Here is a 13301-nt window from a genome sequence, read left to right on the forward strand (position 1 = left end):
CTTTCGTAAGTGGGATGTTGATTTGATGGGGAAATGATTCTGTATAGGGAGTACCCAATTGAGTGGATTTGACAGCTCAGAGAAAGAATGAAGATTTTGTGTGAAGTTGTCTGGTTCTTCTGCTTTCTGATCCTCATCGACCTCAGAACAAGGGAAGTTGGAGAGACGACGACATCAGACAAATAACCTATTTCTCTCTTTCAGTCGGTGTGCCTCGTTGGCTAGTCAGGCTACCGGATATCACGCCTGCTTGCCAATCCTGTGCTCATTTTCAAAATCCAACATCGTTAACGTCAACCGCATTCTCCACCTATGTTTGTGTTTTTTTTTTGCTAGCGATTCATCCCATCAAAACTCCCCTCGTTTCATGAGGGCATTGGCAGCATTAATTTTAATGTTGTCCTGTGCGCTTGCCTCAACAACTGCATGGCTTTGTTTACCCACTTTGATTACTTTATCTTCTTTGGTCTCCTTTGCTGTTTCTTTCTTTTTTTTCTTCTTTTTTAAAATTGTGGGCTCTTGGCTTTTAGTCGCCGAATTGCAAGGAGGCCGTTTGTTCTGTTCCCAAGGTGCAGAGTGTGTGATCGTAAAGGGCTGCGCCTATTTTTTGGTGACGCTATCCCCCAATATTATTGCCTCTTTTGTTATTCCTGTGGCTGGCGGTGAGGGGGATGCATGTGTTCCTTCTTGGTCCACCTGGTAGTGGCAAGACTTCCGTTAGTACAGTTTTAAAGGAGCGCTACGGCGTGTGCTACGTCGCCCCCAGCGAAGTTGTTCAACATGCAGTGGAATACAGTGGTACAGAGCTCAGCGAGAGGCTCCGTCACCTACTAGACGAGGGTAAGACAATACCCGACTGGCTGCTCACACGCGTTGTGGCGGAGGCCACACGAGGGCCGGACTGCATCCATGGGTATCTTCTTGACGATTTTCCTAAGACGGCTGCACAGGCGCGGCTTCTGATTAAAGAGGGTGTAAAGCCTGACGCTATCATAGTGCTCAGCTTCGCAGATCGTGTTCTTATGGAGCGCTACGCGGGGCGTTGGGTGCACCCGGCCTCGGGCCGCATGTACCACACTCTGTACAATCCCCCACGTGTGAAGGGACGCGATGACATTACCGGTCAGCCGCTGGTGCAGCGGGCCGAGGACACTGAGGAAGCTGTGCAGCAGCGACTCGCCAAATTTCACCATAATTTGAGTGATGTTCGCTTTGTATATGAAGATAGTCGTTTATGGCATACGGTAAATGGCTGTGCGACTGTGGACAACGTGCACCTGTCAATATGCCGAGTGTTGGATCCCATTCTTGCAGCGAAGCACAACTCGTGGTGGTCCAGGGTGTTTTGGTGGCGGAGTTGAGTGAGGTGTTTAGAGTGATGCAAGTGTGGAAAATGTGAAGTACTCAGTCTTGTAATACACCATTCTTCCCTTTGGTTTGTCGATAACTGCGGACTCCTCTTCTGAAATGTTGATTTTTTTTTGCTTATTTGATCTGTTGTGCGCTTTTGCTTGGACAAATGCGTGCTTTTCTTTTACGCGTACGCGTCCCCATATGTATATAAATATATATGCACATAGGTGTGAAATGGTTCGTTTTCTACGCGGAGCGGCCCCAACGAAATTAACGGGGAAGGTTGTTGTGTTTGGGGCGACAACGGTGGTAGGGCAGCCGCTCTCACTGCTGCTGAAGTTATGTCCTCACGTCGAGGAGGTGTGCTGTTGTTCGGTTTTAAAGAAGAAAGCGTGCGAAGTTGGCGTGGTGTCGGCTCGTGGCATCGCTGCGGATCTCTCTCACATCGACACTCCCACAGTTGTGAAGACTTTTGACGATCCTTGCAATTGGGAGCTTGCGTTGCATGGAGCTCAGTTGGTCTTGGTGTGTAGCGGTAGCACTTTCGATCCACTTCGGGTACACCGGGATATTGCACTGGCGGACACTGCTGCAGAGTTGGTTTTGATTATGGAAGCTGTATCAAAGGCCGCCCCGTCGGCAATTGTGGGTATCGTTTCGAGTCCTGTCAATGCACTTGTGCCGCTTGCCAGAGAAGTTTTGCAGCGTCGGAGTGTGTTTGACCCACGCAAACTTTTTGGTGTGACAACTCTTGACGTCATTCGCATTAGGACACTTGTAGCGGAGGAGCTCAAAATTAATTCATATGACGTAAATGTGCCGGTCGTAGGGGGCAGGGGTGGAATAACTGCATGCCCACTCGTTGCACAGACAGGTCTGAGAATTCCACATGAACGCATCGTACAGATGAGTGAGCAGCTGCAGGCTTATGGGGCTCCTGTCACCGACGATGCTGACTGCGATGGCGCTTCAGGGAACGAACATGCTCTCTCTGTCGATGTGGCACCTCCAGTGGGGCTTTCGCTGGCGTACGCCGCATTGGAGTGGTCTGTTTCGGTGCTTAAGGCGCTGCGGGGCGATTATGGCATCACGGAGTGTGGATTTGTGGAATCTACGATGAGGAAGGAGACACCGTTCTTTGGTTCTCGTGTGGTACTTGGCCGAGAAGGCGTCGAACAGCTGCTGCCGATAGGCCCTTTAACACCGTATGAGACAGAGTTGGTGGAGACTGCCGTGGCATCAATCGCAGAAGACGTTGAAGCTGGGTTTCGATTTGCCGCTGGTAAAGCAAAGTAGGCGTGGTGACGCCTCCCTAGCGCTGCGTGTGTGAGCCTGCATATGTTTATGGATACCCTAGACCATCACACACACACACACACACACAGAGATACACATACAAACAAACAAACACACATACATCAGGTATCGCATAGGTTGAATAGCTTTTGTGCGAACAAAAGTGAGGCGTGAAGTGGCTTTAGGCTTTGGTGCCAGGGTAATTTTCGTTTTCCTCTCTGCGTACTGACTATTTTTGCATTACTGCGACTCTCATGGTCTGCATCATGCAATTTTTCTTTCTTTTCCCACTGATTGGCATATTAGAAAATAACACACACACTTTAAAACACACGTAAGCACTTCAAAAGTATTTCAAAACAATAATGCACGCAAGTTCTCTTTGTTACAGCAAGGTGGCCGTGCTCGGTGCGGCTGGTGGTATTGGCCAGCCACTTTCGCTTCTCATGAAGAACAGCCCTCTGGTGTCTGCACTCAGCTGCTACGACGTTCGCGGGGCGCCGGGCGTTGCTGCCGACCTCTCGCATATTTGTTCCCCCGCCAAAGTGACGGGGTATGCAAAGGAGGATATCAACAAGGCGCTTGACGGTGCCGAGCTTGTCATTATTCCGGCTGGTGTGCCGCGAAAGCCAGGTATGAGCCGTGACGATCTCTTCAACACGAACGCCTCCATTGTGCGCGACCTCGTGGCATCATGCGCCAAGGTGTGCCCCAAGGCCATCATCGGCATCATTTCGAACCCTGTCAATAGCACGGTTCCCATCGCCGCAGAGACGCTCAAGAAGGCTGGTGTGTTTGATCCCACGCGGCTTTTTGGTGTGACGACACTCGATATTGTGCGCGCCCGGACGTTCGTCGCAGAGGCCGCAGGCAAGAGTCCGTACGACATCAACGTCCCTGTCCTTGGCGGCCACAGTGGTCCCACGATTGTACCATTGCTTTCGCAGGCCGGCGTGCAGCTTTCGGAAAGCCAAGTGAAGGCCATCACCCACCGCGTTCAATACGGCGGTGACGAGGTGGTGCAAGCAAAGGACGGTGCTGGCTCTGCCACGCTGTCGATGGCGTACGCCGGCTCCGAGTGGGCCGTCTCTGTTCTGAAGGCTTTGCGCGGGGACAGCGGTATTGTGGAGTGCACATTCATCCACACCGATTTGATGCCAGGGGTGCAGTACTTCAGCTGCCCGGTGGAGTTGGGCAAGAATGGCGTGGCGAAGGTGCACAAGCCGGTTCTTAACAAGTATGAAGAGGACCTCATGGAGAAGTGCCTTGCAGAGCTTGAGAAAAACATCGCGCGCGGCACAGCTTTTGGCAAGAATTAAGAGATATTGAACTTGAAATATTTCTTATTTCGGTGTTGGGGCTCGTCACTTGGCGCCTTTTTATAATGCAGCAACGAACAGTATGAAGCCAAGGTCGTAGGGTTGCGTAACCTGGCACGAAGGGCAAATGTAGGCTGAGGTCGGAGGGATCGGGAATAAAATGCAAAAAAGAAAACGATTATCTTGAAATCAAATATCATGGGTGTATGGTGGTGCTGGTGGTGCTGGTGGGTGCTGATTGCATCAGGCCACCTCTTAAACTGCAAACGAATTAGTAATTGAAGAAGAGAAAAGAGGGAGCAACGTACGTGAATTTTTTTTTTTGGTTGACTATGTGTTCCGTGATTTTCATGTTTTATTTCGTGTGGTGCGTAACACTACAAAACATCCCGAATGAACTGGTAAACCAGCCACTGTGCGCCAGGTGCTACTCATTCATTGTGCCATTTCCCATTTCCTTTTTCACTGTAGGCGTGCGGAATACACGTGCCACCACGGATTCGCGGGTTGGCGCGATGCAATTNGGGGGGGGGGGAAGCGGCCGGTCTGCGGCGGTTGTCGCGGAATGACATGTCCCGCCTCCAGCACCAGCAGCTACATTTGACTGAGCAAGCAAGGAATATCTCCTCGTTGTGCTCTGCACGCAGCTGCCACTCGCTGCAAGACTACAAAGCGACAATGGATACGCCGAACACCCACATACCAAAAAAAAACACCAACGAACCCTCTGCCGCACTCCAATTTAGATACTTGGATATCGTAACCCTGTATTTCGAAAACGTAGCAAGCTTCCTCGCACTATTCCGCGTGCTTCGAGCGGCGTTGATCGCCCGTTTTGACGCCGTGTTTCGTGTACTTGGCAATAAGTTGCTCTGGCCAGAAGACAAGCACCCTGAACCGCTCAGACGTCGTTTTTTTTTTTTTAAAACCTGGAGTACCGCCTCCTACCTTCCACTATGCCCGCTGTCAATCGTATTGTGAGTAGTTATGCCACACACCATCGTCAAGAAATAGAACATAAAACTACCAGAGATTTGTGTAAAGATAAACCAGAGAAGAAAAGGTCCACTCGTGTGGAGTTGTCAGAATTTTAGCAATAAGTGTCGTCCCTGGAGAAGCACTATGAACACTGGAAAGGAAAATAATTACCACAAGGGAGTGATATGGCCACATTTTGAGTCAATGGCTTCCCAAAGCTCTGGGTCGTCCCCTCATTGGAGGCCTGTGGTCTGTTTTTTTTCTTTGTATACTTATGTCTTGGCTTCTTTTTGCCTACAAGCTTGTTTGCTTGTGTATATTTCTATATGTTTTTGTCTTTGTTTCTCCCTTCTGTTTGTTTTTGCTGTGCTTTCTTTTTCGTTTTCGACTTTGCCTGCATTCTGCGTTCTTGTTCCGTCCGTGTATTCGTGTGGTAGGATCATTATCTATTGTTCTGCATTGTGAAGACCCCCGACATGCGTCATCTTGCCATATTTACGGTGACTTTTCTCCTCGCCGTTGTTATGCCGGTGCTGCCGCTTCTCTCGAGCGCAAAGATTACCGTGCATCTCGTGCCACACACGCACGATGACATGGGTTGGCTCAAGACGGTGGAGCAGTACCAATACGGGATGAATAACACTATTCAGATGGCGAATGTCAACGCGATCATCTCCAGTGTGGTTGGTGGATTATTGGTGAACCCCGAGAGAAAATTTACGTACGCTGAGATTGGCTTCTTCTCTCGGTGGTGGGCGGAGCAGACGAAGCAGACGCGTGAGATTGTGCGTGGCCTCGTTGCGGAGGGCCGGCTACAGTTTGCAAATGGAGGGTGGAGCATGCACGACGAGGCCGCGACGCACTTTACCGATATGATCGATCAGACGACCATTGGCCACCGGTGGCTGAAGCGCGAGCTGAACATTGTGCCGCGCGTAGGGTGGCAGGTGGACCCCTTCGGTCACAGCGCCACACAAGGGGCGATGCTGACAGCGCGCGCGGGGCTCATCAGCACGTTCTTCTCCCGCGTGGACTATCAGGAGGATGATTACCGCGGGAGTACAGGGCGGCGGCAGTTCTGGTGGCAGGCGAGTCCGTCGATGCCGGAGCTGCGTACGTTTGCTGAAATCAATCTGCACCAGACGTACTGCCCGCCGCCGCACTTCTCGTGGGACATCCTCGGCTACTGGCCCAAGGCCCAGTTAGATAGCGAGACGTCTGAAATCGTCGACGACATTACCTCTGAGCGGTACAATGTTCCTCTTGTGCTTGAGCGCTTCAAGGCAGAGCTGCAGAGCAACATGAATGTGACGCATGGGGAGCATGTCATGTGGACGATGGGCTGCGACTTTCACTACCTCTCGAGCGATCTGTGGTATAGCAACATGGACAAGCTGATCAAGATTGTCACGGCTGATGGGGAGTTTTCCATACGCTACTCCAGCCCATATGAGTACACGCTGGCAAAGCTGGAGGAGGAACGACAGGGACTTGTATATGACAAGAAGAAGGGTGACTTCTTCCCGTACGCCAGCGCCCCTCACCAGTTTTGGACGGGCTATTACACCTCGCGCCCCACCCTGAAGCGTCTCGTGAGGCATCTGAGCAGCTACTGGACCGCCGCGAGACAGGTGGAGTTCCTCGCGGGCGTGCCCTCCGGGGAGGTACCGATGTTGAGTGATGCGCTCGCTATTGCGCAGCACCACGACGCCATTACTGGCACCGCGAAACAACACGTAGCATTCGACTACGTGAAACGCCTCACGGCGGGCTACAAAAATGATTTTGCTAGTCGACTCCGCGTTGCGCTTTCACTGGAACCCTTTGGGCTTCGCGATGCGCAACACTGCCTCCTGTCAAACGTGTCGGTGTGCCCCGCAACGGCTTCCGCTCTCGCACGCGACGGCGCGACGCTCATAGTGACAGTGTGGAACCCAAGTGCCCATCGTGTTGCGAATGCACTGGTGCGGATTCCCGTGCCTCGGGATGATGTGACTGTGACGGGTGCTGGCATCAAGCGCTACTCTGTTTTCGAGTCATCACTCCAAGTGGGCGATTACACAGACGAGAATCCGGGGGGGCTCCCGTACACACTCGCAGTGGAACTCCTGCTGGACCGACTTGCTGTTCTGACACTCTCCACACCCGTCTCCCATGCATACGCGCAGCGGCGTCGCACTTCTCGTTTTATGGCCAAGACGCTGGATCTGGAGTCGGTGGCGAAGGTATCTAACGACGCTCTCGAACTCCACTTTGGCACTAATGGCCTCTTGGAGACCGTCATCGTGCGTGCGACGGGTCAGAAGGTGATGGTAGTTCAGGACTGGTGTTACTTTCGGAGTAACGAGGGTGATAACGAGAGCTTCATATCGGGTGGCGCGTACATCATGCGTCCGGTGACCGACTCGTCGTGCGAGCCTATCACGACACAGCCGGTGAGACTCTCCCTCGTCGACGGGGCCCTTGGTGTGATTGAGCAGCGCTTTGGGAACGATCTGGTGCAGCGGGTGATGCTCCGCGGGGATGTGGTTGATGTGGAGTTCACTTCTTTGGGCATCCCAATTGAAGATGGCTTTGGTCGTGAACTTGTGGCCCGCTTCCGCACTTCTGTTAACAACAGTGGCGACTTCTTCACCGACAGCAACGGTCGCGAGATGATGCGGCGGCGCGTGGATTACCGCAGCGACTACCCCTTCACGCAAACGGAGCCGGTGGCAGGCAATTACTACCCAGTGGCCACGTTAATGTTCATCAACGACACACAGACGCAGTTCAGTGTTTTCCCAGATGCACCCATGGGTGGGACAAGTATCCACAACGGTGAGGTGCTGCTGACGACGCACCGGCGCTTGCTCAAGGACGACGATAAGGGCGTAGGTGAAGCTCTAAATGAAACGGCCTCCGTCACGAGCTACGCGGGTTGTGTCCCATCGAACATCAGCGCGTGCGGCCACCACTACGGCGAGCATCTGCGCGTGCGCGGCACGCTGTCATTCGCCGTGACGGGCAGCGCGCCAACGGCGATGCGGCGCGTGCGGGAGCAGCAGGACGAGAAATACTACACCCCACTTGTGGTTTTCTCCTCATCGGCTGCAAAAGCAAGCTATGACTTCTCTTTGGGGGCCTCTCTTCCGCCGAGCCTGCAACTCCTCACGCTGCAGCTGCTCGATGAGCGAACACTTCTTCTGCGTATTGGGCATCGCTACGCTGTTGACGAGGACCCTGAGCGCTCGCTTCCTGTCAAGGTGAACGTGACGGCACTTCTCGCTGACGTGCCGCGGCACACCGTCAGGAGCGTCGATGAGATGTCGCTCATGGCATCTGAAGTGGTGGAGCCTGGGGTACACACCGTGACGGTGAAGCCGATGGATATTCGCACCTTCATCTGCCACCTACAATTGCGTTAAGTGGAGAGTGTTTCTCGAAGACCCTGGATGGGGTCAGTCGTTCTCGTACAGGCGAGTTGGTTTTTAGTGTGCCAGCAAGTTTCTTTTTTTTTTTTTCATTCGGTTTCTGGAATATTGTGAGCTAGAATGAATCGTGTCTCTTGGAGCCGTTTGTGCCACTTGTCCGAGTATGCAGTTAGCTGTTCTTGTCGTTTTTTTGCTTGTCGTGAGCGCTGCGCCTATCCCCACCGGTCTTTGTGTTTGCTGTTCGTTTTTTTTTTTTTACCTTGTTGCTGTTCTTTGTGCGGCTTTCCAAAGTGGGTCTGTGCGCTGTGGCTCGGCGGAATGAGGGATGGCGCTGCTTCAGCTGCAGAGGACGGCGGAAACGACAAGAAGAAACGCGAGAAGAAGGGCTTCAAGGTCGACCGCTACGAGAATTACCAACGCAAGCGTCTCAATAAGATCACAGGAAAGGATGCACGGAAAGACAACAGCAGCGGCAGCAACAACGGTGGCAAGCGTGTGAGAGCGATCACCTTCGACGAAGCAGCTCGTCGCGATTATCTCCTCACGATGCATAAACGCAAGAACGAACGACGGGTGAAGGCCTTTGTTGACGCAAAGCACAAGCTCAGGCGTGACAACGCAAAGACACGCCGTGCCCAACGTGAGGAGGCTCGACAGGCGTACAACCGCTTCGCTGCCGTCCCAATCTTGCCCAACTTCACCTACCAGTTGCCACGCGACGACGGCGAGGAGGAGGAGGAAGAGGAGGAAGGGGAGGTTGAAGACCAAGCCGAGAGGGGGGAGGGCGAAATGATGCCGGACAGCGCCGACAAAAGGAAACGTCGGCTGCCTGCTGCGGAAAAGACGGTGCATGTCATGCCGAGTGCCATGCGGGGGGAAAGCGATGCGACGCCAGTGCCCCAAAGCAGCGGCCGCCTCGACGACGATTACGTCACGGTGGAGGTGAAGCCACTCTTTGGCAAGCCGGCGGTGGCTGATGCCTCTGCTGCTGCGCCTCTCCTCCCGGCCAATGACTTCTCTGATCTCCCCGCTGTGGTAGAACAGGAGTTGCGACGCCTCAAAAAGGAGACAAAGGGTCCCACCAGGACGAAGCCGCGAATTCAGATGCTGAAGGAGCTTGAGAAGATCCGAAAAATCAAGAAGCACTCCCGAAAGGGGCACGGCAAAAAGACAGCCAAGGGAAAGAAGAGACACCGCTGAAGATCTCAGTGTCTCTCCATCTTTACGATTAAAAAGAAAATGACGGAATGGGGCGTGCGCTTTGTTGTGGGCTCATTGTGTGGTTCTGATTGTAACTCACGCTGCGTCGAGGTTGCTGCATTTTTTCTGTTTTTTTTTTTTTGCTTGTTTGGCATGAGGTGCTTGAAGTGCTAAGGAGTGTAAGGAGGGGGGATAGCATGCTGCCACTCCTGCGGCAACGGCGTGGCGCCGCGCTGCGTGGCTCTGGTAGTCTGATGCTCTCGGCGCAGCAACACTCCCGTCGCGCGGCTTCGCTGACCGCTGCCGCGGTGCCTGATGTGGTTGTGTGCCGTCGCCTTCGAGATTGTCAGCAGCGCGCGCAAATTCTGATGCGGAATGGCTTCGATGCTTTGAGTGCCACATCCGAGCAGCAGCGGGAGACAATAGCAGTGACATCATCTAGTTGCTGTGGGGCAAGAACGCTATTGGAGCTACACGAAATGGCGAAGCGCTTTGTGCATTTACTCCACACTACTCTCTTCCTACCGCGTGATGTAGTGCACAGGGTGGAAGATTTTCCAATGTTTCTCCTACACTGCTTCCGGCGTCATGACAGCGCGGCGCTTGTGGACGTTTCCATGGGCGAGGAGGCAATCGTTGACGGCTTCATTGACTGGATGGACACGGCGCTCCCCACCGCCACGCTGTCAAATGGAGAGGAAGTCGTATCTTTCGTGGAGCTTATGAGACTCGTGCAGTCCTTTGTGCGTTATCACCGCGGTGTGCGGTGGGGTGGCGGGGCGACAAAAGCCGAATGGTACCGCGGCGGCTATTTGCTGCACCCGTGGCACGGCACGTACTGCCCCTCCTCCCGCGCGGAGCAAATGCCGTACGTACACCTGCTGCAATGGTTGCTCCGCATGAAAATGCCACGGCCGGAAGTCACACCGGGGGCTGACGACGACGACGTCGCTACTGCGGCTGCTGCTATTGGTAGTGCTGACATTGGTGGTGGTGGTGGTGGTGGGTCATCGCCGCGTGATGACGCAATGCGGGCGTGGCGGGCGACGGAGGCGTTCTCCCCACCTGCGTGGCGGTGTGATGGGCTGGCAAAGGACGCCGCCAGCTTTTCGGCACTCGACTGCGGTTGCCACAGCGGTTACATGACGGATTTACTGCTAAAGGCCGGCGCGCAACAGGTGGTCGGTGTCGACGTCACGTCGGAGGCCTTAGGCAGCGCAGAGGCGACTCTCCGCGAACACTTACGGGAGCGACGCAGCACTTCACTCTCAAGAAAAACATTACAATTTGTGCGCTGCAACTTGCTGCCCGAGTGGGAGGCTGTAACACAGCGTGAAGAGTGCCCGCCGACGAACGGAGGTGTTCTGGCTGCAGCAGCGGCGCAGCGGCGGCGTGCGGGACGACGTCATCAACTTGCCGCCAACCCAATTGAGAGTGAATCGTCAGATAAGGGGGTTGGTCCGTTTGACCTGCTCGTTTTTCATCCGCCTCTCCGGCCTTTGTTTCCGTCGTGGCCGCTTTTGCAAGACACATCATGTTGTATTGATCAATTCGCACTTGATGGTGGTGACAATCACCCGCACTCCTCCTTGCCGATGTTGCGCGAGTTGCTTCAGAGGTTATTGCACTCCTCGAGCAATGGCGGCAATGGTTTCACAGAGCGGCAGCAGCAGCGACGAATGTTCCCGCTACTGAAAGACGGCGGCTACATTGCTTTTATTCTTCCACGCTCATTTGACATTACTTCTATCCTGAAGGAAACGTCATCTTTATTCACTCCGTTCAATAAAAGTGGCAGCTCTGTTTCTGTTATGCCTCTCAGTGATGTCGTCACTTCCACATTGGAGGGAGCATATGAATTGGTGCTGCGGCGTCGCCACTCGCTTGCTGGGTTGCTGGACAGCAACGAAACGACGCACCGCCGCAATGTCGCGTACATGCGCGCGTTTGCTCACCCGCAGTTCCGCAAGCGTATCGAGCAGGAACTTGACGCTTTTTACCGAACGTACCAGACAGTAGACCTCCTCGTGTTCCGAAAGAGGGAACATGCCGGCTTCACGAGGAATATCAATAGCTGCGATAGCGAGGGCACTGAGGGCAGCAACAAAAGCGTGGTGACGCCACCGTCGCTGGACTACGAGGAGAGTTTCGAGTACGCGGAGTACATCCCGGCGTTCGGGCCGTCGCCGTCGCACCATTGGACAGAGCTGACCCCGTCGTACTCATACTTGGAGGACGACTTTTTTGGCAGGAATGGGGCAATAGCTCCAACGGCATCACATAAACGGAACTTCTTGGCTGTCGGCCATACTACGCCTTTCAGTAGACAGAAGTCACGACAAGAAGAGCAAGAACGGGAATATGGTGAATGGGGCCAGGCGAACTTACATGCCGTGGAGCGAAACATTGTCAATTATCGCAGTATGTTTGCAGCGGAGTTGAAACAGAAGCGTGGTGGCCGGATGCGCAAGATGGCACTTCAGCCTTTGGAGAAACAGGAGTGGTACATTGATGAAAAGCTTGTCAAGTCTGAGGCAGCAAAAGTTGACCTGCTGAACGAATTATCGCGATTTGATATGCAGGACTGGGATTGATATTACTTTTGGAGCGGAGGTAAGACGAAAACTGCCTTGTATCTTTCGGTCGTCACCTTTTAGTTGCACCCATCATTTGCCTCTTCTGTTTGTAATGAGTGGCCTCTGTTTCGATTTCTCTTTGTATGCAGCACCAGATAACACATTTGCAGGCGTACACTGTCTCTCCTCAATTCAACTGATGCTGAATGAGGAGAACTTGGGGCCCACGCTGTTTATGTTGCTGCAGCGCCTCCACGAGTCGGTTGTTGATATCTTTAGGGACAACGCAAATCATGTTTGTGAGCCATCGTCGCAGGCTCCAATTCTACTCCTGGATGCAGCTTGCACCTACAAGACCATCTTAGCAGGGGCCGAAAGAATGAACAGTAAAACCGAAGATTCTGAAGCTGTTCACCTGGCGCTTCGTTTAGGCTTACTTTTTCTATCCGCATCGTACGACGATAATATTGGTGCGGCAGGAGTAGGGTCGGTAGAACCATCACCATTATCATCGCCATCAGAAGCCGACACGTACCTTTCAATAAATAGATGTATCATTGACGGTCTTGAGCGCGTGGCCGGTCTACTGTCGCCTGGAAACCCAACAGAGACGCAGTTACGGGGGGAGCTCGCCAGGGTTGTGCGTTCGCTGGCGTGTTCAGCTGCGCACGAACAATTACAATTGGATTTGACTTCCCCGAGGCATCCACACCCTACTCATGGGGTAGATGCGACGGCATCCTTTTCGCAGCGTCAGCGTGCCTTGATAGAGAGTCGACTCCAGTGCGCTCGGTTGCTCGTGGAACGAGGGCTGAATTGCTGCAGCGATGCAGAGTATCTTCTTTCCTCTACTCCCCAGGATGGTAGCACGCTACAAAGGTTTCTTCTTCAGACGGTTCAGGAGGAGTTCACAACAATGCGACGCTTAGCGAGCGGTGCACTTGCTGCCTTTTGCGATTCATCAGACAGCCCTGCGACGTCTCTTGCTGCTGCAGAAGACATTAGTGGTGCTACGAGCTCCTTCCACTTTTACGCACCCTTGGCATTGTGTTGTGGCGGGTCCGCTGCGCGCCACGGGCGGAGTTCGTCGACGGCGTCCGCGTCGGCGTTGTCAACGGGATGCATAACGCCGCGCTCGCGCCATGCCGGAGACGACGGCGGTTGGC

At 53.6% G+C, this 13301-nt stretch overlaps 8 protein-coding genes across 8 annotated transcripts; all 8 read left to right on the forward strand.

Moving 5' to 3' along the window:
• Window positions 1-671: 671 nt before the first annotated feature.
• Window positions 672-1361, forward strand: DQ04_04701000 (putative adenylate kinase; the record flags this gene model as incomplete). The annotated part of the gene is made up of 1 exon (XM_009313732.1): window positions 672-1361. The coding sequence occupies one exon, from the start codon at window positions 672-674 to the stop codon at window positions 1359-1361; it is 690 nt and encodes a 229-aa protein (XP_009312007.1).
• Window positions 1362-1587: 226 nt separating this feature from the next.
• DQ04_04701010 (putative malate dehydrogenase) lies at window positions 1588-2649 on the forward strand (the record flags this gene model as incomplete). Its single annotated transcript, XM_009313733.1, has 1 exon — window positions 1588-2649. One exon carries the CDS (start codon window positions 1588-1590, stop codon window positions 2647-2649), a length of 1062 nt encoding a protein of 353 aa, XP_009312008.1.
• A 365-nt stretch (window positions 2650-3014) lies between these two features.
• On the forward strand, window positions 3015-3968 carry DQ04_04701020 (putative malate dehydrogenase; the record flags this gene model as incomplete). The annotated part of the gene is made up of 1 exon (XM_009313734.1): window positions 3015-3968. One exon carries the CDS (start codon window positions 3015-3017, stop codon window positions 3966-3968), a length of 954 nt encoding a protein of 317 aa, XP_009312009.1.
• A 570-nt stretch (window positions 3969-4538) lies between these two features.
• Window positions 4539-4949, forward strand: DQ04_04701030 (hypothetical protein; the record flags this gene model as incomplete). The annotated part of the gene is made up of 1 exon (XM_009313735.1): window positions 4539-4949. The coding sequence occupies one exon, from the start codon at window positions 4539-4541 to the stop codon at window positions 4947-4949; it is 411 nt and encodes a 136-aa protein (XP_009312010.1).
• A 473-nt stretch (window positions 4950-5422) lies between these two features.
• Window positions 5423-8353, forward strand: DQ04_04701040 (lysosomal alpha-mannosidase precursor; the record flags this gene model as incomplete). Its single annotated transcript, XM_009313736.1, has 1 exon — window positions 5423-8353. The coding sequence occupies one exon, from the start codon at window positions 5423-5425 to the stop codon at window positions 8351-8353; it is 2931 nt and encodes a 976-aa protein (XP_009312011.1).
• A 324-nt stretch (window positions 8354-8677) lies between these two features.
• On the forward strand, window positions 8678-9559 carry DQ04_04701050 (hypothetical protein; the record flags this gene model as incomplete). The annotated part of the gene is made up of 1 exon (XM_009313737.1): window positions 8678-9559. One exon carries the CDS (start codon window positions 8678-8680, stop codon window positions 9557-9559), a length of 882 nt encoding a protein of 293 aa, XP_009312012.1.
• Window positions 9560-9756: 197 nt separating this feature from the next.
• Window positions 9757-12153, forward strand: DQ04_04701060 (hypothetical protein; the record flags this gene model as incomplete). Its single annotated transcript, XM_009313738.1, has 1 exon — window positions 9757-12153. The coding sequence occupies one exon, from the start codon at window positions 9757-9759 to the stop codon at window positions 12151-12153; it is 2397 nt and encodes a 798-aa protein (XP_009312013.1).
• A 94-nt stretch (window positions 12154-12247) lies between these two features.
• DQ04_04701070 (hypothetical protein) lies at window positions 12248-13301 on the forward strand (the record flags this gene model as incomplete). The annotated part of the gene is made up of 1 exon (XM_009313739.1): window positions 12248-13301. A coding segment is annotated over one exon (1054 nt), but the record flags the coding sequence as incomplete, so codon positions are not given.

This window comes from Trypanosoma grayi (genome assembly GCF_000691245.1).
Source record: "Trypanosoma grayi strain ANR4 Tgr_470_V1, whole genome shotgun sequence".
Taxonomy (NCBI): Eukaryota; Euglenozoa; class Kinetoplastea; order Trypanosomatida; family Trypanosomatidae; genus Trypanosoma; species Trypanosoma grayi.